This window comes from Catharus ustulatus, chromosome 6, assembly GCF_009819885.2.
Source record: "Catharus ustulatus isolate bCatUst1 chromosome 6, bCatUst1.pri.v2, whole genome shotgun sequence".
Lineage (NCBI taxonomy): Eukaryota > Metazoa > Chordata > Aves > Passeriformes > Turdidae > Catharus > Catharus ustulatus.
Window position 1 is genome coordinate 57,887,419 of NC_046226.1, and position 24,360 is coordinate 57,911,778.

The following is a 24,360-nucleotide window of genomic DNA, read 5'->3' on the forward strand; positions in this document are numbered from 1 at the left end:
GTAAGTGAGGAGCACTACATTTCATAGAATAGATGTTGTCCCATATGTCCTACTGCCTCTTCACTTCTTGACTTTTTTTTCCTTTCTTGAGCAGAGCTGAAAAAGAGTTTTATTGAGATAAGCACATCACTGTGGCTTGTTTCATGGCATTAATAGTTTTATGTTATTGTTACAAATGCTTCTGTTGATAAATTCTAGATAGCTTTTGCCTTTTTCAACAAAGCTAATCTTCCTTATCCTATCATCCTCTGATTGATTAACATGGTCTTCATCCTCCCCAGTAATTTCTCACTGATAATTTCCCAACTTTTAGTAGAAATACTTATTATTGCTAGGCTCTCAAGGAGAACCACAAAGCACATTATATCATTACTTTTCATTCCATTTCTATTAGGCAAGACTTTTCTTTCAGAAGGAAATTCCAGTATTTCCTGGCACTGGTGGTGCTTTCCAAAGCTGTCTTACCGACCAAAGCTCTGCCTCCTTTTTCATGTCTTCCACAAAAATATGAGATGAGCTCCAAGATAAATATTTAAAGAAATTACGTTCTCCAGTTCTCATTTTTTTATCAATAAGCTTCCATGGACTTTAAGGGTATTGTTACTCTGTTTTTATTGCTGAGTACACTGTGTTGGCATAGTTGGAAAAACACGGATCTCCAAGACAGTTTAGTCATTTGTAATGAGGCTGTGAAGAAGTAAAGTTAGATGTCCTACTGTGTAGTCCCTCATTAAATTCTGTAATTGTATGTCTATGAATGCTCCTGTTTTCACAGATAGAATGTCTTAGAGGCCAAAAGTTCTGCTTCTGTACATATCCAATTTATCTACCTTATCAGGGATGCCCAGCCCTGCACTTCATGCTAAAGCCATTGTAAGTAAAACTCCAAAATAAGCTTTTTTGAGACCTAAGTAGCTAGAGTGCTCCATGAATCCTGTCCTGGAGTTGGGCTCTTGGAAACACACCCTTGACCCAACTATAGCTGCTGATTTTGGTTGGCGACATTAAGCAGAGCATTTCTGTTTGTGGTTGTACGTGGCTTACAGAGTGGCTATTAATATTTTTAATGTCAGATTTTTGATTTAGGATGACTCCCTGTGCTTGAGGCGTGGCTTATCTCCCCTCCTCCCAGAGAAGGGTGTGAGGGAGGGTCCCTTTTAAGGTCTGCTGATGTTGGTGTTCTACTCTGCAAAAACCAATAAATACTGGTTTGCCCAGGGTGATAAACTTGGACATAGATTCCTAGGAGGGTAGTGGAAGGCTTCTGCTGGCCTCTAGCAATAACTGTTTAATCCAGGGATGGCTACACCTCCATGTTTCTCACTGCTCATCTCTCCCTTTCTCTCACATGCTGCCCAAAGATTGAGAGGAATGCTCCTCTCCCCATCCCCAAATAGTCTTTGCAGGAAATAATACGTCCATCATTGCCAGCAGGTCAGTGGCACAGCCAGCAGTAGGCCTCGAGCACCAGAATGCTTTACTTTTTGCTTTTTTTTCTCATTTTTAAGAAGTTGACAAATTCCAGTGGGCTGGGGAAAGAGGCCAAGGGTTTTCCTAGTTACTTTGAAGTATCATCCTTTCTGTGTGGATGGAATAGCTTGTGGCTGTTGGAGCTGAAACAGCGAGGCATGGTACAGTCTTAAAATAAAGTTTTACAAGTAGGCTCATTTCATAGTTGAAATTTGTTATTTATTAGAAGTACTAATACATCTTTATATATAAATGTTTATATACATACAAAGATATCTTTATCAGCTCTTTGGGGCTGGTCTGAGCTGTTATCATTGTTTCACACATGCTTTTTGTAACCTCACCATTTGTTCTTATTTTTCTCTTCCTGGCCACCTTGCTTCCATCTCTTTGCTTTTCAAGAGATTAAAGGGCCAAAATGCTGCTTCCTAAATTTGCTTCATTATTCACAGAAAGTTTCACAGTATGATTAGAATGCAAATAGGAAGTTACTTATATTTAGAAAAGACATGGCATTTAATTTACTACCAAATAGCAGGAATGAAAGGTGTTCTTTTTTCTATCTATGAAATAGCCCAGTCTTTTCTGGATAACAAATTTTGTTCAGGCTGCGTAATAGAATTTCAAGTTGTATATTAATTATTAAGCGTGATCCAAACTGTCATATTTACGAAGTGTTGCTGCAGTGCTGTAATTTAATGTCTGCTGTCAGGAAATAAATCCATAGAATATAGATTTTAGTCCTGACTAGGCCACTAACTTAAGTGTCTGGAGGTGCTTCCCTCATCACTTCAGGCTCATTTTTCTCCATCTGTGAAATGTATATTGTGGCAAGTACCTATAACATGTTGGGTGAATGATCAGTTCTTGATGCAGCTAAGAAGTTGGAATTTACTTTTAGAAAAAATGTTTGTGTGTCAAAAACTAAGTTTTGGCATATTTTGAAGTATTTTGTCCTGTGAATCTGAAAATACTTTCAGAAATTCTTCAGGAATGGGAATACTAACATTTCATCTTCAATATTGCTGTTGGTATGCTATTTGTTTCTTCTCAAGTTAGCTTGTCATGGCCTAATAGTGGCACTAGTGCATATATTAGTGTTGAGCCATGAAATTATAGTACAAATTGGAAATACTGTAACAAGTAGCAACAGCCCAAATTATCTTAAGAAACCAAAATTACAGTAATTTCACAACTATAAGCCGCACCTGATTATAAGCCGCACTTTCGTTCACAGAGAGGATCCGCATGCAACTTTCAGAAAGTTGCAAATTGGTAACAGAATCGTGGGATCACGGTTTTACTGGCTTGGCTCAGGGCCGGGCGGGTTCGGCTCGGCTCGGGGCTGCTGTGGGCTCGCACTTCCAGGTTGGCAAATTTCTGAACTTCATTCATATATTGGCTGCTTCGGAGTATAAGCCGCACTTCCGGTTCGGACCAAAATTTTAGTCAAAATTGTGCGGCTTATAATCCTGAAATTACTGTAATTAAAATCCTTATGTTTACACAAAGACTGCATACTGTGTTAAAACTTAATATTAAAAAAAAACCCCATGAGTTTAAAATCATCATAAAATAAATTTTTAAAAGATAATTTGAGAGACATGAGTCATCTTTTTTTTGTTAGCAGAAACGGCATTTCACGACCAGTGCTTCAGAATATAGATCAGTTATTTTCTGACATTCTTCAGGTATATTTTCAATTAGCTATTGATAGACAACTGTTTTTCTGTCCTCGCACCAATATATATCAGTAAATTGTCTCTAACTATCAATATAGTCATTGATTAGCAATTATAAGTCAATGGAGACCACAAGTTTTAGAGGTAAGCTATGCAGAAGTAGAAAAAGAGATAAAGCAATAACATTATGCTGTTCAAGAAGGAGAATTTTATGAGCTGTGGAACCAAAGGGGATGTTTAGAATCAGAAGAAAAACAATATAGTGTTTTACTAAAAAGGGTAGTGTAGACAAATAAGAAGGTGGCAAATAATGAGAAAAATACTTAATGTGAATCTGAGCAATCCAACTGATTAATTGCATTTGAAATTCTATTCAGTTTTCTTGGAAATGGTAAAAACTGTTTCAAGGTAGAAGGAAAAAACTGTCAACTTGAACTTTGTGTCTCAGCAGCTTCAGAATGGTTCCTCTGTTAAACTAAAACAAGAATGCACTCTTCTCTCCCTCACTTCTAGTCATGTGTTGGAACTATGAAGCAGAACTAAAAAATTAGGAGAATTATTGTTAATAATATTATCAATATTATGATATTGGATTTATTTTTAATAAAATTTTCAAGACTGTTAATATAAAGGCTGAATTGATTTTCTAATCTTTTTTACAGAGAAGTAAATGAGCTTGCAAAGAGATTTGTCTGTGCTGGGTTGATCCAGTCTGGATGCCAGGCAACCACCAGGTCACAGAACATTCTGAGTTGGAAGGGACTCACAAGGTCCATCAAGTCCAGCTCTTAAGTGAATGGTTCACCCTGGGATTGTTCTACTCTGTGTTGTTATCAGCACTGCTCTTACCAATGGAGCTCTTCAGAGTCAAAGCCTCTTTCTTGCTCCCCTCCTCAGCTGCACAGGGGAAAGAAAATATAGTGAAGGGCTCATGTGTTGAGATAAAGGAGAGATCTCTCACCAAATACCAGCACAGGCACAACAAGCTCAAAATAGAGAAATTAATTGAACTTATTGCTAATAAAATCAGAGCAGGATCCAGCCACATCCATCTTGGAGCCTCCAGCAATTAGCTCTGCTGGACATGGGGGAAGCTTTTGGCAGCTTCTCACAGAAGCCACCCCTGTGGCCTCCTCACTACCAAATCCTGGCCACACAAACCCAGTAAAACACGCCTGGAAATTGTTCTCCCCAGAGATCCAAGGCTGACACATGTTCAGTTGAGTGTTTTGATTTCCCTTGCTGCACATCCCAGTGTAGTTGAAGATGTGCCCTGTTCTAGAGTCCTGATGGGAAAGCTAATTGTCCCCCCCAGAGCTGGGAGGGGCTGGGAAGAAGTCTGGTGTTCTGGGAGGGATGTGCTCTCTTCCTTTAGAGATGCAGGAGCTGCTCTTTGTGCTGGAGAGCAGAGCCAGGTCTGCTGTCCAGCGAGGGAATTTGGGATCCCTGCTTTCTCGTCATCTTTTGGAAGTACTTGTTTTGGAATGAGATCAGGTACGATTTGATGTTAGTCTGCAGAGACACAATTTACCAGGGGTAGGAGATAGATCTGTGGACTTGTTCTTATGGACATCTCATCACAGGCTCCAGGCAAGTTCTTCATGCACCATTTCTTCTTGTCTTGATGTTTGGCTCAGGATGAGCATGTCCCTCAATTTTAATTTAATCAGAAGGCACCTGAGTGATATTCTTTAGCCTTGTCATTGTTCCCCTGCACAGCATTCTCTGACGGACAAATACCAAATACCCCATCCACAGTAAATGTCTGCATTTCAAAAGGTTACTTTAGAGTTTGTTTCCATCTTGCTCAATAAGATGTCAGTAACATTCATGTAATTTCAGTGACATATCATAATGAGAAATCATAGCTGGATAAACTATTTAAAAAATATTATGGGCTACTAAATAATTACTAAAGTGTTTTACACACACACACACACACACACACACTCTCTCTCATATATGTAAGTACATCAAAGCATTCCCTAAAAGTGTTATGGTGAAACAGTTTGACACTTCTTCTTCAAACAACAGAGCTAGGAGATGCTTTGATCCAAGTACCAAATTGCATCTTTGCAACAAACAGGACATGCTTTGATGTATTAAAAAAAAAAAAGGGAATTTTCACTCAGAATTAAGTTTTCTATCCCGAGTTTTTTTGTATTTATTTTTTCTGACATGAGATATTTGGAAGGTAGCACTCTAGGGGATTGCATCTCCTTCCTGAAAGTGCAGTCCACGGAGCTCAGATATGGTTCTACATCAGAATGGGAATTGCGTTAGGGAATATGGTACCTTTACAGTTGTTATGTTAAGGTGAATGCACAGTAATTTGAAACTGAAAGCTGAACTGGTTTTCAGTGCAATATGATCTCTGGTTTTGACACAGCCAGGGTTAGGTTCTTGAAAAACTTCTTTTTGGAAAATTCTGCTCCTTAAAGGAAGTCTAATGTTTGTGGTCAAGGACACTCTCTGTCCTTGCCTGCGTTACTCTGTGTCATGAGATATCTGCTGTAGATAGCTCCAGGGCTGGCAGTGATTGGAAAAGAGATTTCTTTGCACACTGTGTAGTATTTTGATGGCCTTTAATGGAGGAAGTAATTTTATTTTTTAAATATTTTTTTAAGCATCACAGTGAACCTGAAAAATAAAGACATAAATATTCAGTTCTTCCTAGGAAGCCCAGTTCTCATTTCACAGGGCTGAAAGAGACACCTTTTACTAAAATCTGTATAAATAAAGGTAGAAAATTAAACTTTCATGAGAAGGATTATAAAATATGAAAGCTCTTAAAGTAGTTCAGAAGATTCTGGTCCCATCTTGGAAATGAAGGAATGTTCTATGTTTGCTTAGGCCAAAAACTCTGTTACATGGGTCTTAGTGGGGAAAAAAAAATCAGATGAGGTGATGAGTGATCACTGACAGGTGCAAGAAGGCAAGAAACTTGATCAAGGTTTTGCCAGCAGAGCATGTGTGGGTTGTTTGACTATAAAAGGGTAGGAGTACTTTTCTGGAATAGTCAAAGCAACCAAAAAAGCCTAGGACAAGACTGAAAGCATGGTATGTAAAATGGTTTGTGTTTCTTTGTGTATGGACTATTCTTCCTTGTGCTAAGTTTTCTTTATATTGTCACATGATCTTTTTATTCTATATCAGAAAATAAAAAGGAAGGAAGAAAGCAGGAAGATATAAAAATGGATTAAAGGAAAATAAAAAGCAGGCTTACTGTAAAATATATCTCCCTGAAAGCATTGTTAATAACCCTGTTTTCATAGTTTTTAAACTCTTTTCTCCATCCAAGCTTTCCCACTGGACCATAAAAGAGGCCAAAACAGCCCCAGTAGCCTACTTGTCTACATGCCCTGAAGATGAGCTCTTAAATTTATGTTTAGCTTTCTGAGAAGAGGCCTCCCATGGGTGTCTGGTGCTGTTCCTCACAGCTGGTGTGCTCTGTGCATTGTTACTGCTGCTCCTCCAGACCAAGGAGGGCGTGACATGCCCAGGGGACGCCTCTAAACAGGAACAGAACAGGAACACATCCAGACCTCCAGCTCTGAGCCGAGCAGCTCTGGTTTGCCTTCACCATGGACCCTGCTGGATATAGCAGCTTGGTCCAGAGACCTCTGACACCGCAGCCAGTCTGAATTAATCTGAGATTCTGACACTTAATTTACATTTTTACATTCGCAGACCCCTTCAGCACAGCTGTCACTGATGCTTTCTCATGCAGATTCATGTTTTGCCAGCTGAAATAGAGTTGTTTTTACCCTATTGTAATGAGAGAGATCATGGCTCTCTGCCTTGAGGTAGTCAGCCAAAGCTCTTGTTATAGTGAGTGGAGAGAAATAGGTGTTCCTAATGCATGATGCATCTTCTAAGGAAGTATCTGAAGGAGGTGTTAGGTGAATTGTAGCCTGAAAGTACCCAACTCTCCACTGATTATGCAGTTTGAACTAAAATTATTCCTATAACTGAAAATCTGAGAGACCAGATTTTCAGTTAATGGAAAATAAGGTAGTTTTACTAAGAAAATGTCCCTAGAAGTATAATAGACAACCCCATCTTAAAGAAAAATGCAAAATTGATATTTTGACTAGATATTATGGAAAATAAGATTTGCATCTAAAAGACTGGGGAATTTTGTGGTAATATGTTAGATAACTGAAGGACAAGTAAAGAAGGCATCTTCTTTTATGGTATTTCATAAATTTGGATGACAGTCAGTAGGATTTCTAAGTTGGCACATATTAAGAACCAAATAAAATGCACATCTCTCATTTTACCTTTTCTCTACTGTGTTTCACAATCTGTGCAAACCTTGTTTTGGAAAGCCAACTATTTTATATTCTGCTTTGATGGTCCCAGGTCCCTTGCCAGTTGCATGCCACATGCTTTACTGATAGTGCTCATCTATTTTAGAGCCACCATTGTTCTATGTCACTGTCAGGCAGTAAGCATATTTTTTACTGACTTTCGAGTGATTAAAATCTTACAGACTGAGACATACTAGGTGATTTCATGTGGCCCTAAGAGTAATTTCCATAGCCTGTTGCTATTTGCTAGCTGAGGTAATATTTCCTACTGCAGAATGGTTTCCCCTGCAACCCTTTTCTTGCTCACATCCTCTGATTTTAATGGCTAAGCCACCACTGCTGCTGTCCTTGTTCGTGATATGAGTCACTGTTGGGATTAGCTCACCTCACCCAGTCTCTGATCTGGATCTAATGTGCAGGATGGAGACCACGGTCTCTGAAGAAAGATGCATATCCAGTGCAATTAAGGAAAGAAATCTAAAGGAAGAGGATAAGTGCTCTGTTTATACTGATTTTTTTTTCCTCCTTGAAGTTAGTCTTGCTCCTAAATGCATAAATATACATGGAACACCTTTTTTTAAGAAATGCTCACTTTTTTTTTTAATGTTTTGGTATGCCCTGTGCTACAGGTCAGCCTAATTTCACTGATAATGAAGCTCTGAAACAGAGACTGTTCATACACTTATATCCATATATGAACTCTCTTTGTAAAATGATAGCATTTTGCGTATTCATTTTTTTGTCTACATACTAGCTGAATTGTATAGGAAGAGCTACTAAAGGTTTTTGTAGTATCAAAAATATTTGCTTGCAGATAAACAGAAACACAGAGATTTTTGAAGATCAAAGGGACAGTAGTAGCATCACTGTTAAACCCCAAGTAGCTGTTGCTTTTAATCCCAAATGTCCTCATCCAGCCAAATTCCCAGAATCTTTCCTGCCACCCCAAGCTCCCAAGCACTAATATTGAGACCATGTAGCTCTGAGATCCTACAAAGTTCAAGGTGATCCTCCTAGTCCAGTAAAATCTATTTGCCAGCTTTTGCCTTTTTTGAGGACACTTCTTCTGTAGGTTAGTGCATTTGAATAGAGTAAATTATGTTGTAGTCTTCAAATTGTAAAATCAACGACTGTGAGGAACTCTTTCCTTTGGAATTGCTAATGAAAACAATTTCATTTGACTTAGGTATAATAAAACTTTGTTAATTTAATGAAATGAAGGACACAAAACCAATTTGGATAAATGTGTGATTTTAGTGAGTGGAGATCTTATTCATGCAGCAAGCAGTGACTGTATCTTCATCATGAATAATTAAACCCCTTTCAGATAATCAAATAAACAGAGACTTTTTATATTTTTCTTTTCATATAAAAGTATTGTACTATTAAGAACTATTTTGAGATCACGGGATGAAGGACGATATAGAAGTGCAATGTATAATAACAATAACAATATTACTATTATTATTATTGTTATTATTATGAGTCCACTGGCTTTCCTTTTAAGATTTTCTACTTATTCCAGTTGCACATTTTTAATTTCTCAGAGAAATGATGTAGTCATATCTCAGAGTTGGTTTAATTAGAACTATTGATGTCTGAAGCAGCACCCAGGCTGGGAAAACTGGGGTCTGATCAAAGTCACAACTAATGGTTTAGTGAAGTTAAAAATTCAATCTGTAATTAACATGGAAAAAGAAAGCATATGCTTTCAAAAAGCACACTTTATGTTAAGGAAAAAGTACTTCTTATTTATTTGGAAATATTAATTGCATTATTTAAAAAGAAGGGTAACAGTAAAGACTGAGTTTTTCACCTGGAAGAAATACTGGCTGCAACATTGTGCTTTTACAGGCAATGGTATATTTTACTGTACTAAACTATGTTTAGAAGTGCATGTGAAATAGAAGTTCACTTTAAGGAGGATTTTAAGACTTCTGGAATTTTGAGTCTTCTGGAGGAGATCATTCTAGCTTGATTGAAAGTACATATAAATTTTTACAATTTTTAAATGTATTATACAGAACAAATAAGTTTAACACTGGAACAAATTCTGATTTGAGGTGCTGAGGAAAACAGAAGACATTAAGCACTTGGTATTTTAACATCTGTATCAGCTCATTGACTCCTGAGGATGCACAGGACAGTTGAGCTTCTGGGATGAATCCTCACCTTCATTCTGAAGGTGTCAGTGGATATGTTGTGTTGGTTTAGTAAATTTTTGGTAGACCAAAAAAGAGGATGACTTTTACTTGCATAATGAACACAAGGAGATAGGCAAAGTGGTGCAAGTGCCTTGATTTTTCTTAAGCAGCCCTTCCAGGCTTCTGTTATTTGGTATCTATCATAGGGTCCTTTTGTGCACCCTCCTTACTGTCAGAAATATATATATATATTCCAAGGTGGCTGGTGCTCTTCCCTTGATGACAGCAGTTGCAATTCAGTGTGCTGTGTGGAAGACCCACCACAGATTTCATTCTTGTATGAAACTGTGTTCACACATTTTCCAAAAGTGTGCATTTTTATCATCTGCCCTTTATTGATCAGCCCTTCCTGAACCATTTTCATCCCTAATTAGGGATGCAGAGAGCTTTACATTATTCTGGTTATGATTTCAAGAGCTCATTTTATACTGCTTGTTTGGGAATTTGCTTCCTTGGGAGAATTTATTACTGTATGAATGAAAATGCTTTTCTGAAGCTGTTAATCAGTTCAAGATTTTAAAAAACTAATTGAGAATATTTTTCATTATGATTGAATTCTCAGGGGTGTTATAGGGTGTGGACACTACTATAATCTAAACCTGTAATTTGGATTTGCTTCTTGTGCTCTTAGCCACAATGGTGTACATGGGAATTTTAAGGAGAATGACTGACACTTACTCACCCCAGCCACAGTGAAGAAAATGTGCTCTTTTTCTCATCAGCTGCTGCCTCCTGTTAGCAGTGAAATTGTTGTGGCAAGTGCTGCTTTGATACACTCATTTATAGAAGGGCTCAAACTAATCCAAAGAACTTCCTTACACTGTGGACTACTGGGCTGCAATATAATCTTCTCAATGAAGTGGGGGAGGACTCATCATGTGAGTTCTAAAATTGGTTGAGGCAAATCACCAATGAATTTATGGAAGGGAACATCTATTGTCTGTCATGGGATGTTCTAGATAAGATAATAGGCTATTTCTGTCACTCCTTGATGTTGAAACTTAGCATTTCAAGTGCTAGATGGAGCAATACATTGCTTATGCACTCTACCTGAAGATTGTGCATGAAGTCTGATGGCACTGGGTAATAATGCTGAGGCTCATCCATGAAGCTTTTATACATAGAGCCAGTGTCACCTGAATGATTTCTTTTGCACAGTGCACTGGATTGCAGACAGTTGGTAAGTTAGGTGGAGAATGCTGTTTGTCAGTGTCCTCTTTTATAAGGGGTTTCATTAATCTTTTGTAGCTCTGATGTAAAAATCTGCAGCCTGTGTAGTTCATCAGTTTTCATTCAAGTGAGCATTCCTTCTGAGGCAGAATCAGAGACTGACAGAATGGCTGAGGTTGGAAGGGACCTCTGGAAGCCACCTTGTCCAGCCCCACTGCTCAGTTATGGCCATGTCTAGATAGCTTTAGAATGTCTCCAAGGATGGAGAGTCCACAGCTTCCCTGGGCAGCCTCACACTCCAGGAGTGTTTCCTGATGGTCAGATGGGCCCTGCTGTGTTTCAGTTTGTGCCCATGGGCCCTGGTCCTGTCACTGGGCACTACTGAGAAGAGCCTGGCTCCATCCTCTTGGCATTTCCCCTTTGGGTATTTATATGTGTCTGTAGGATTCCCCTCTGAGCCTTCTCATCTCCAGGCTAAACAGGCCCAGCTCTCTCAGCCCTTCCTCCTGTGAGAGATGCCCCAGCCCTCACCCATCCTCGTGTTCCAAGGCTGGTCTCTCCACTGCTGTTCCATCTCTTGTGCTGGGGAGGTCAGAACTGAGTCCAGTACTTCAGGTGTGGCTTCACCAGCTGAGCCCTCATCCTGCTGGCAATGCTTTATTTAATGCAGCTGAAAGCATCATCGACTTTCTTCAGAGCAGAGTCATCTTTCTGGTTCATGTTCAACTTGGTGTCCACCAGGACCCTCAGATCCTTTTGTGCCAAGCTGCATTCCAGCTGGCTGGCACCCATCAGCTAGCTTGTTGTAACGTCTTTTCCCTGTAGGTGATTATTCTTAAATTTTGTGATCTTACTTGTCAAAAGTAATTTTTATTCTTATTCATGTATTAGTCTTTTAATGAGATACTTAATGTATTTTGCCATGCAGATTTTCTGAAATGTGATTGTGAAATCTGTAGTAAGTTTATAGTATGGTTTTGCCAGTCATTGTAAATTGAATTAATCTGAATTTATAACAGAAGTTATGCTTCAATAGGCTTAAAGCAGCTGTGTATATGAAAGTAGTTTGCTTTTGGAATGGGTTTGAACTTTCTTTTTAAAAATGTGTATTATCCTGGCTGTGTAGAAGAATACCTCTGTGTACTGAGGGCTCCATTGACACAACAGACCTCTCCTATTGATCTTGGTTTTCATTTTATTCCAGCCTGCATATCTAATACTCTGAATAGTTGCTTATATATAATCTATGCAGGTACAACTTCAGTATCACAATTTAATTGAATTAGCAATTGTGGATGAAGATGCTGAATATTCTTTAAAAATAAAGCTTGAATTCACAAATCATGAAGGTAGCAAAGGCTGGCCTTGCCTCTACCCGGTTGTTTGAGAATATTTTTGTAGGGAATAGAGAATGGTGACCTAAATGGCAGGACAGTGGACTGGAATTACAAATTGAGAAGTTTCTCACAGTTTGGCATTGGACAACTTTGGAAAGTTCTTTGTGTCTCTCTCTACCTTATTTATCTCACCTGTTAGCTGCACATTATATCTCTCTACCAATAAATATATAATAATATGTATTATGTAAATTAAATCATGGTGCTCATGATTTACTAGTGGTCTGCATTTAGGTTTCTCTGCAGAAATGCTACCACATTGATTTCCATGGGTAACTGCAACATGAGGACCACACGCTGTTCCTAAAAAGGTAGAAAAATACTAAATTTGGAGTCCTAACAAAATGCTCTGTTATGTTTAGGAACAGCATAATGTAAAAAAGAGTAAGGACATTCTTGCAGAACTGTGGGATGCTGCCAGCAGGTACAAGGTTTTAGTAGGTGATGGGCTGAACTTCTGTCCTGAAGTTCAGTGATGACTGGAGTTGGTAAACAGGTTCTTTTGACCTGTCTGTTCCCCGTGCCCATCTTCAAACCAGCTACATTGTGCTTGATTGGCACTATTGCTCCAAGAGCTGGAATATGTTAAAAGCTGGGCTAGCAGCCCTGCTGTTTGCAAGATGATGTAGTTTGAGAGACATATTGACAATCAGCCTCCAATCTGACAGAAAGTCTCTGCCTCAGGTTGAAACTTAACCCACTAATTGTGGTGGAGTGATAATTAAAATCCTGTTTGCTATGAAAACTCAAATGCAATACTGAAATATTCACGTTTTCAAATAGTTCTTTACCCTGCTAGGCTTTCTACTGAAAGGTGTCATTCCAGTTCTCATGTCCTACATCACCCAGTAATCTTTAAATATGAGGAGGAAAAATTGTTTCAACTCCAGTCATGTGAAGTGAGATTTATTTGAATGATCCAGGATCTTTCAGCTGCATACTCCGAGTGTGCTGCATGTTTAGCATGGAAATCAATGATTATGAGGATATGAGAGAGACATGCACTAAAATCATAAAGACATCATCTTTGGACTGCATATAAGTATATAAAATACTAAAATGAATTTCAATAAATTAGATGTTATATATTGTAAGAATTCATCTTTAAAAATGCTGGTACAACTAGTCTGTGTTATTATTCTGATATCGGTTTAATTCCATTTGTTCATGAGGAGCTCATCATTTCGAATTTGCACATGAGTTTCAAATTATTAAAAATCTTTATACCAGTCCAAAATTATACAATAAAGCATATTACTGCTGTTCTTTAATTATAAAGGATGGTGGACACACATTTCATCCCTGAAAGGCATATAGTACTGTTAAACTGTTTGTGTGGGTTTGATTATTCATGAATGTGTTTGATTCACTATCTTAACAAATTTAAAATTTTATGGTTTACTGCTGTGTCCTCAAAATAGGAAAATGGACCAAAGCCCATACCATTTATACAGGCAAAACTATTCCTACCCAAGAAGGAACTGCGAAGGCCAGTGTAAATAATAATGCAATTAAAATCTGTCTGTGAAAACAGCCATGACTATTGAAGAGGGAGGAATGTTATTTGGTGTTAACTGTTTACTCAGAATCTCCTAATGAGTAAAAATGAATATAGTTAAAAAGGAGGCTAAATGTCAAGGAAAAATTTCCTAAGCAGTTATTCCAAAGCTTGCTGCTGGCTTCAGGCAGAGGTGGGGACAATCTTTATTACCTGAGAAACCTAAAGCTGTGAAACTAAAAATTGATGATTAAAAATGCCAGTAGATAGTTCTCAGACAGATGTCTTTCCTGTCCTTCCTGGTTTTTAGTATCTCTGTTGTCTTAAGAATGAAGTGGCCCCATGAGGCTGAGCAACAGCCACTAGTCATTATTCAAATGTAACTTAATTAGAGAGTTATCTGTGTCTCTAAGTTACCATTTGTTTAACAGCTAAATTGCAGTACCAGCTGTATCCTTGGTATTCCAGGCACACTGGGCTGCAAACCTGTGGCAAGGTTAGAGTGTTTTAGCCTCTCCTAAAGGCTGGGAGAATGCAGCAGTCTTTTAGGGCGGGGTGGATGCTGGCACTGTATTTCTGCTTTGTGTTGTATATGTTTAAAAATACAGGCAGGGCCCTCTTGTCAGAGCTAATATAGAGATTTAATGATATGAAAATATAAGGGTTAATAATAAAGGATAAAATTCAGTCTTTATATAAGCTTATGTAAAACTGTAGAGGTAGGCAGATGGGAGGGTTTGTTGGATTTTTTTAGGGAGAAAAAGATTTTTTCATCTGTTCTCACCCAAAGTAGTTGTCTTTGCTTTCAGGCTTTATTTGAAGTAGTTGAATGAATGTTTTGCAGCAGGGACACTGTTTGCATAGTGCTGTCAGCACCATCCCTTTCTTGCCATCTCTGTCTTCTGGAAGTGAGGCTTATGCTGGAGTAGGAGAGGAGAGGAGGCTGTATTTTAAATGTGACTTATTCCTCATTTGGCTGGGTGCATTTTTCTGCTGTTTTTATGTTGAAGAAAAATACTATGGTGTGCAAAACAACGTTGAAATGCTCTGGAAGCAATGGAGTCAGCTTTCAAGATACAATTTTAATTCAGGAAGCTTGAGACCTGTGCAATCCTTTCTTGCTAGTACACACTTATAGGTCTCCTAGCCAGTGGAAACTAAAGATAAGGAATGTTTATTTTTTGCATGAAAAATAATACAGTAATGATTTGATGAATAGACACTTTTACAATAAAACTCTTCTGTCTCATCAAACCTGTAGATTGCTAGCTATTACATGACACTGAATAGTTTTGGTTTTGGTATTATCACACAGTGACTTAAATGTGATGGGGCATTAGAAAAGATTGAATTATTTCAATTCTACTTTTTCACAGGGTTCTGAAGCCATTGTATTTTATTTTGAGATAAATTATCCTATTTATCTTGTCTACATATATACCTTTATGAATAATGCAAGAAGCTGCTAAAAGTAAAAATTACAGACCTGTCCTTAAAGAACAGGATTAATATCCTACAAGAGCTTATATGAAACCAACTCATGCCTTTATTCTCCAGTACAAAAATGTGCCATTTATGAGCATTTGCAAAGCCACTAAAGTGGAGTGTTGCCAGATCCATTAACAGCTCTCTGCTAACGCCAGTTAAATGACTGAGTGGGGTAAAAGTAGGCAACAGGATGGTTTGTACAAGATCTTTTACATGGATGTTATAACAAGGCTTGAATGAAAAAACCTACAAAAATAGTGCCATTGTGGTGAGTGCAACCATGTCTTACATAGTATTAGAGAAAAAATTAAAAATACTACCCTTAATGCAAAGGTAGCACAGATATGTAGCCAGAGACTGCAGAGGAAAGTTAAGATTATGAAACTTTTCACTTCCCAAGGAAACATTAAATGGGCAGTTTCTCACAAGCTCTCAGTTTTAGACTGTAGATACTAACACAGACATGCAGAAAGCCTATCCAAAACTGCCCCTCCTGCTGCCAGGAGCAGCAAGGGCAGGCAACACCTACAGCACGGGAACACAGCCAGGAGAGGGCACACCACTTGTTTCTTCTGGCCTTGGTGAAGTGACAGAATTTCTGATCAGGTTTTAATGTGCCCCTTCGAAAGAGATTAGAATTTCTACACTGTTTTCACTCACAAGTCAGAATTATACACTTTCATTTCAGCTTAACTTTAAGAAGAAACTACATATAGCACATTCTGGTCAACACACAAAACACACAAAAATAGTGTGTATCTAAGTCAAAATCTAGAGCAAAACCCCAAACCAGACTTGGATAGAAAGACTTTTATCCTGAGGCAAGTATGAAAATATAGTGCTAGAATCTAAAGATGGAAAAGCAATGATGAAGAGAAGTGAATTGATTCTAATTCCCTGTACTGGCTCTCATGTATATCAACATTTTTCTGTGCAGAAAAAATGCTCAAAAAAAGTGTTTTGAATTGGCATAGGATGACCAGGATGGTCTATTAAATGAACTAAATAATTTCATGGCATATGACACACCATTTTATAAAGCTGTCATTTGCTTTTCCTTCTTGGTGCTCTGAGCATTCTAAATCTCAATTTCTAAAACATCCACAATATTTTCCTGTTCCTGCAGATCTGTGTTTACACACATGCTATAAACAATGAACAAGATCATAGGAGAAGCTTACAGAGCTCATGATGATATTAAACTCTTTCTGTGTTTATGTGCACCATTTCAAGAAACAGTAAAGTGTTGAAAAAACGGAGATCCCATTAAGGATTTTCCTTGTTGATTCTGCTCTTCATGCACATCACATCTCATCCCATCACATCATATCCCATCCCATCACATCACATAGAACTGCTGCTGATGAGCTGCCAAAGCTGTCCTAACCTGCTGCAGAAGCAGAGGGAGAATTGCTTTCCCACTCTCCTTCCTGCACCATCCTCCCTGCCTGCATCTGCATGTAGGAGAAAGCTGGGGAGCGAGGAGTGCTGAGCTTAACCTGAAGAGGAGAGGTAGTGGTAGGAAGTAGAGCTTGAAGAATTTTTACTAGTTGCTTCCACACCACTAGTGTCTGTCATGGCAGATTTTCCCAAAAAGCTCACACAGCTTCTCTAGTCCTTTGCCCACTGGTTTTAGGAGATCAAGGAAGTGCAGGAAGAACCTATAAAAAAGCAAGTGTGTTTTCCTAGCTCTGCTGGTTGAAGAAATTGGTGTCTCCGTACACACCAGGGAACAAAAGCTGTAACAGGTATAGTACTGCCACAGTAAATTCATCTAGTCCTGAAAGAGTTCTATGCATTATTTTACTTTTTGACATAATGTAGAGACATAACCTAATGACTTTTTTCCATTGAATAAAGTGCTGATCAGTTTTGGTACCCTGTCAGACAGGCTTTCTGAAAAGTAACCTGCTAGTTAGTGTCCTTTGCCATGAGCCTAAATCATATACTTTTGAAAGGGCTAAAGTTTAGAAATTAACTTTAGGAACACTCTAATAATACTGTAAATTAAAAATGTAAAATTAAACAGATAGAAGTCCAGTATAGGACTGACACGAGGAAATAGTCTTTAAACAGAAACATTCTCCAATCCAACTCTGGGAAAGAAAGGAAGGTAAGAAGAAGGATTCATTTGCAATTGACCTGCAGTAGCAAAGTCATTCACTTTCCAAATAGGATTAAACCTGTTTCCTCAGCCATGACATGTGAGAAGATCATGGTTATAAATTCCATTTACTGTAATGAATTGAAAGTGTCTGAGTTTGCAAGCAGCACTCACTGTTGATGGACAGCTAGATTTGTGCAGTGTTTTAACACTAAAATTAGCTTCCACAAAGTACAAAGTACAGAAAAGGTGGCAGCAGTGACAGATCTTAAAGCATTTTAAAAATTACTTTATTGTTAGATGGGAGCTGAATAAAGCTAGAAATAAATACTGTTTATGATCCTGTTATCTACATAACTTAGTTCATGATTGAGTAGGGGCAAACATGAATCTTGGAAAACAGCATTTTTTAGGTTTCTCAGCCGTATTTCAACAAGAATAAATATTGTTACTGAAATGAGAAAAAATCAAACTTTCTATGGTATTGGTTTTAAGATGTAAGAAAATAGGATTGTGTTGAAGGATGCTTCATTCAAATCGATTTCAATATACATCAACACAACTCCAGTGCAGTCCATGAAACCATACTGGTGTATGCATTTTGAAAATTGAGATAAAAGTTACATTCTCTGTTTAGTTAATCACCTTAACATTTGTCCTTTGATGCTTGTGGTTTTCAAACCTATTTTCACCAAGTTTTGTTGGTTTGGTGGGCACAATTTTATGCACACCTTAAGTATGCCAAGAAAAAAATATCTCAATGGGTGGGAATAATTTGAGTCTCCTTTAATTGATAAGTTACCCAGCTAAAAACTGTCCAAAATTAAAGAAAAATTTAAAATTTTTAAAAGGAAAAAAAAAAAAACCTGAACTGAATAGAGGAATGAAAATATAATGGCTTCTAAATTACCACAAGGTTAACATATAATTAATTTGCTAATTTTAATTACAACCCTACAAAATATGCTGAAAAATGCTCAAAGGGGAGAAGCAGCCAGGTGCCAGCCATGATTAGCCAAGGTTACTGGCAATTATGAAGTGTCTATTAAATGTGTTACAGAAATTTGAGAAACCCCTTTATAAAAACAGCACATTTATTGAAATTCAGCAGAGTATTCATCATGCTGTATCCTTCCATTGCTACAGACTTGCTGTCATTTGCCTCACTCTTTTCCAGATAAATCTTTTATTGCAGCTGAAATGCAGACTACTTTTTCAGTTTGTCACATGCTGTTACACTTGTACTAGGCATTTATTTTGATCATATAAACAAAAGAGACTAACTAGTGTTTGAGAAGTGTTCTGAGCACCTTCCCTTACAGATAACTGTCAATATTGCAACTGAATGCTGGAAACACAAATCCTGAAGAAAATGCTTTTTCTTTACAAGATATCCTGGCACATGCAGTTTTTTTAAGCAGGAGTATTGCTGAAATTGCCTTTTCAGTGGACAACCTGTTCTGCAACGCTTTAAATGCACAGACAAATGTAATTGCCGCGTTAAAAAAGCAAACAAAAATCCCCAATACAAACAAAAATCTGAACAAGGAACAAAAAATCTGCATGTTGCTTTTCATTTTCAATAAATCATGGTGTAAAAGACTGTCTTGTCTGTAAGAGATTACATTATGTATTGTTATTTTTAATTGTTATTATGTGAGTCATACTTTAAATGTCTGTTGTTTAGAACTGTAATAAACCTTGATCCATCTATTAAAGGAAATCTTTAAAAAAACTCCAAACCAATAAGATTTTTTAAAAAAACGAACCTACAGTATTGGTGTCAAAGGAAATTAATTTCCTGGCTGGCTTGTGTTTTTCTCTGAGGCAGATATTGATGAGTGTGCAGAGGGGATCATTGAGTGTCACAACCATTCACGCTGTGTTAACCTCCCAGGGTGGTACCACTGTGAGTGCAGAAGCGGTTTCCATGACAATGGAAGCTATTCTCCTTCTGGGGAGTCCTGTGTTGGTAAGCAATGATCAGTAGAGCCTTTTTATTCCTTCCTTCTGCATGGCGTTCCCAAGTGACTGTCGGGTTCCTGAGCAGTGGCTGTCTCAGCCAGAATGGGGGGCACCAAGGGTGTCTGTCTGTCTGTCTGTCTGTCTGTCTGTCTGTCAGCACCCCCAGCCATGCAGGGTGCTGGACCTGGCACCCCATGGTTCTGAGGGATTCCCACAGGAGGGAGATCCAGAGTGTGACCTACTGCACTGCTCAGTTATCAGAGCAAGGGGCTGGGGAGCACAATTGGCCACAAAAGGGGAAGAGGTGGTTTTCCAATTCCAGGTTTCAACAGAGTGATAGAAGAACATATCTGTGGTATGTCTGTGCTGCTTTGGTTTGCTTGTTTTCCATTTTTCAGCATCTTCATAATTTAATGGTTAGAGTTATGCAAATAACATCAAATTCTCTGTGCACCCTGTTTGAAGAATAAGGTCCCAAGAGTACGAGCAGAGAGGGATTTTTAATGGGTGCAGAGGAGTTTGTCAGTTGTTTCTATGGGAGGGCAAAGGATGAGGCTCCATGAAGAGTTAATGCAGTCTGTGTACCCTCACTGGCTGTAGGACTCTGGGTCCCACTACAGCAAGTAAGCAGCTTTAAAACCATGGTGGATGGTAATTCTGCCTTACCCTTGCCTTACAGTTTTTCCACCTTTTCAGTTATTTGCTTTATACATAATTTCTATGTGGTATTTTATCAGGTGAGTTTAAAACTGTTCAGAAGGGATCTTGTTTTAACTTCCATAGAGATACAGATCAACTGGCTCCTAGTGTTATGTCCTTTCTTTGGAATTTCAATTACTTCATCTCTAGTCAGTTATATGAGTTTTCTATAAAAACTCTTCTCCTTCTTTTGTGTTTTTTTTAATGCTGTAAATTTCATTTAACATGTCCATAACTTCAAAGGGTGTTTTCTACGATTTAAAGTCTATTATTAAAATAACAATTTGTAACAAAAATATATAAATTTACTTGTAACAAACATTCCCATATTTTATGAATTCTGACTATTAGAACCCTTGTGATAAGGCAGTATCATAATTTAAAAATGCAGAGGAATGATAATGATTTTCAAAGCAATATTTTGTATATTGTTCAGCTAAGTTAGCTGAACCATTGTCCTAAGCTAATGGGGAGCTCAATAAAATCACAGCAGTGAACTTCTTCAGAGGGTGGCTGTGTAAAAAATGGCAAATTTTACAACCTTTCATGATTCCATAGATAAAATAGATGAAAGTCATGTACTTCTAAATGAATTCTCAAATGTTAAGAGTTCTCCTCTGGCTTTTTTGAATGTTGTAAAATGTGTGATGAATGGAGCAATGTTGAAAATACCTTCTTTATGAGAATTCAAAGCAACATGAAATAAACTTCAAAAAGCTCTGAGGCAACTGGGGGTAAGAGGCATTTTTACCATTTCTGGTGCTTACTTGTACCACTCACATGGGGAGCCCCATCCCCCCTACCTCCTGTAGCTGATTTGGGAAGCAGAAGATCAAGAGCCAAACTGGTGTCAGGAGAAGACAGACACATAGGCAAGACCGTGGATGCCTGCCAGGTAGGCTCAGCTGCTGGAAAGGTCAGTATTGCTTGCACTGAATCGCTGCTGAAAGGTTGGGCACTGCAAAAAGAAGCCCCAGATGTTCTGTGTTTTGATGGAGACTGGAGGAATAAGATTTCGTGAAAACACACTGCCCTCACTTTGACCTGCACAGCATGCTGGAAGTTTGTGAGGTGAGCTGCTTATCTTGCCATATGCAAGTTGTAAACAGAATGAGAAATTAGTGGGTTTATTTTAATGAAATAGCTTCTCTGAACCATCTGCTGCAGGGTACCAGTGAGGAAGAGAAATAAACCAGTTTGAGTCACCAATATAATGAAATAAAATAATTAAAAATTGTTTGGAAGATTCTGCTGACCCATATGACAAATTTCAAACCATGATGTTTATTTTAAAATGCAACTAAGAATTGGGTAAAACAACAGAGAGAGAACACTGCACATTATAGCTAATATGTCACATTACAGAGCTTGTTTGCATGGTGGAGCTTTTAGAGTCAGAACTGTGCCTTTCACTCTGTTTCAGATAAAAGAGGGTTCATCTTCTTAGCAACAGTATTTTTCCTGGTGTATTGTATACTGAATTTGTGTACATGAGCCATAGTTTTTCAGTGTGTTTTGAAACATTTCTTCTTCCTTCTTGAAGGACAAACTTGGAGAACAATAAATAAACTAAAAATATAAGTAAAATAAGATTAAACACTTTCCTACAAAATAATAACAATAACCACTACTACTAATAATAAAGAAGATCACAAGGCAGTGGGAGGGAGTACTCATCTCTGATAGATTTCTCAAAGCCCAGGCAACCAGTTGCTTTTGTTGGATACATTTATGTACATATTGGTTAACCCCTTCTCCCTCCATTTTTATGTAGGAGTTGTGGAGCTGAGTCATTGCACTATCTCTGCAGTGCTTGCAAAACATTAAGAAAAACAGCATCTGTTTGGGAAGTGTGATACCTCAGTGCTTCTAAAAGCTATATTCTAAAAGCTATATAAGTTTGTCACCTGGTGAGAGACAGTGAGCTTGGATAATAAGGCTGTGTGTTTAAGCCAGGCCTCTTCAAAATTGGGAAAATTCTTTTATTGCTCAAAATATCAACCAAAGAAAGATTTTATCAGGGATGTCAACTTCATATAGTGAGGGTGAGCAGGCTCAAATTAAGAGAGTGTAATTTGATTTCTCACAGTAGTGTTTTTATAAGCCCCTGGTCTTTCACAATGTGTTATTAAGAATACTGCTTGCAGACAAAAGACAATTATTATACGAAGTTGCTACCAAAGTTTGCTTGGCAATTAAAACCCGTAGGCTACAGCTGCTGTGTTGTTTGTTTGTTTGGTTTGGTTTTTAAAAAATTTTGTAATAGGAGCTTTGCTGCAGTCTGAGATAAAGAAACAATAATACTTGATAGAGAGTGATGAGCTGTCATGTGGTACAGTACTTGTGACTGTCTGCTGACCAAAAAAAACCCCAAAAAACCAAACCCAAAAAACCCAAAGTAAATTATACTTTCCAGTCTCCATCTCTAAGCGAGATGCTTCCAGTCTGTAGAGCACTGTTCAGACCCTAGAGTGCAGATTTACTGATTCTGTTTTTTCATAATGATTTGTGTTTCTTGGTCCCCACACTGAGACTTGCATGTGCAGAAGGAACAACAACCAAGGCAGCAGCGCCTGCCAGGTTTTTTGGGTTCTTTTCCTTTAAGAACTGCTACAAATTTTGTAGGGAAGCTTAGCATGGATCCTCCTCCCAAGAAATCTCTATAGGATTCATGATTTATTTCAGCCTGAAAGATTGTGTAGCTAGATCTCACTACAGAGTTGCTGGCTTGGAGAAATGAGAGCTGGAAAAAGGTAGGACTCAAAAGCTCATGAAAGAAAACTCCACAGGTATTAGTCTTCCACAAAAGTGGGGTGTATCAGTGCTTGCAGGTCAAATCTCAATGGACTTTAAATATGTTCCTGAAGCTTTCATATATTCCATGGTGCGCTGCAGTGGTTCTAGATTGGAAAGTAAAAGCAAAGGAGACTAGATTTTGTTTATTTTCCCCCCCTTTCTGTATCACACTAAAGGAGGACCCATCCTTCAACAATCTTCCCATATGCCTGAGAATTACTTCCCTGTGTGTTGGTAGGGAAATGCTATATAGGCAGAAAGGTTTGCATGTGGTACAGAGTATCCAAGACCAACTAGAACATTAAAGCTCACAGTATGAGTTGGTGTCAGTGGATTTTATCCTGTAAAATAAAGGTTATCTTGCTTTCCATCTAGTAAATTCTAATTTTTGTATTCTGACAGAAAGTTGTGTTACATGTCTTCAAGGCAATTGTGTTTAGTCATTTCTATATTTTTGGAAAGCTTTAGTAAATTCTTTATTCATAATCTAATTTACTATGCACTGTTCTTTAACAGACTGTTATGTATCTATAGAGTAAAAGTGCTATCATAAAATATTTTCTGGCTAAAAATTAATCTGTGGGTTTTTTTCAAAGACAATTCCAAATAACTTTGATTTTGAATGAAAGCAAATATCATTAAGTGACAAGTTGCCTGTGAAAAATGATTTGTCAAAACAGTGTTTAGTTAACTTATACATACATTAGTTTGGGAGCCCAGCATACATTTTTCATGTTAACAATATACTGTAATGGTTTAATGTACCATAAAAGTTAAAATTAGCACATTAGTAGAGTTCTTTCTTCTGCAACAGCTTATCATGATAATATAGAGCACCACACTGCATGACTTGCTTGCACACATTTATTAAGGTGCTATGGAAAAGTCTTACAATTAAAACTTGAATAGCCTTGAAAACTAAGAAATAAAGTAGCTAGGGATTGATTTAAAATTTCAGTGAAACAAAGTTAATGAACTTGTGTTGATATGTACAGTCATGCTTGTCTTCTACCTGATTCAAATGCAGTGGCCGTGGGACCTCTCATAGTGTCTGAGGCAAATTACTTCTCATTACAGCCAAAAAGGATGGAAAAGGAAATTGCATCTCAGGGGATTATTTGCTTCCATTTTGATTCTGTTTTCTTGTCTGCCCACATTACTGAGCTATGCATGTACTTTGAGAGTATAATGGAAATTAGCATGTCTTGGGTGGTTTGTTTTCTTTCTTTTTTCATCCACAAAATGTGACTGATTGCTAAAATGTGTATCGTCAGGTACTTACGGCTGTGCATTTGTTTGTAGAACCACTGACTGGACAGTTGGAGAAGTGAAAATCTTGATCAGTTGTGTGAGGTTCGGCATGCCTTGGCAGCAATTCTTTTGCTGCTGGCTTTGTTGTTTGATAGAAAACTGAGTAAAGCTTTGCAGTACAAGCAAGTTTCTGCTCAATGTGGGTGTTTCCACTATACCCTCACTTTTCCTTGAAAAGGAGCTCTCTGGAGAGGGGAAGGAAAGCTCTGCTACTTTTATTTGGATCAATTAGCAGTTTTTGCCACAGAGAGTCACAGTATAAT

General features: G+C 37.9%; 1 protein-coding gene across 3 annotated transcripts in view; it reads left to right on the forward strand.

The window, feature by feature from the left end:
• Positions 1–24,360, forward strand: part of NELL1 (neural EGFL like 1) — a 300,890-nt gene that overhangs the window by 262,044 nt on the left and 14,486 nt on the right. The window contains exon 16 of one of the 3 annotated variants that reach the window (XM_033062507.2): positions 19,158–19,298. The exons of 1 other annotated variant lie outside the window; for it this stretch is intronic. In XM_033062507.2, the coding sequence (XP_032918398.1) occupies positions 19,158–19,298 (141 nt within the window). The remainder of the gene's footprint in view (positions 1–19,157; positions 19,299–24,360) is intronic. One more of the 3 variants, XM_033062508.2, reaches the window with a different exon arrangement.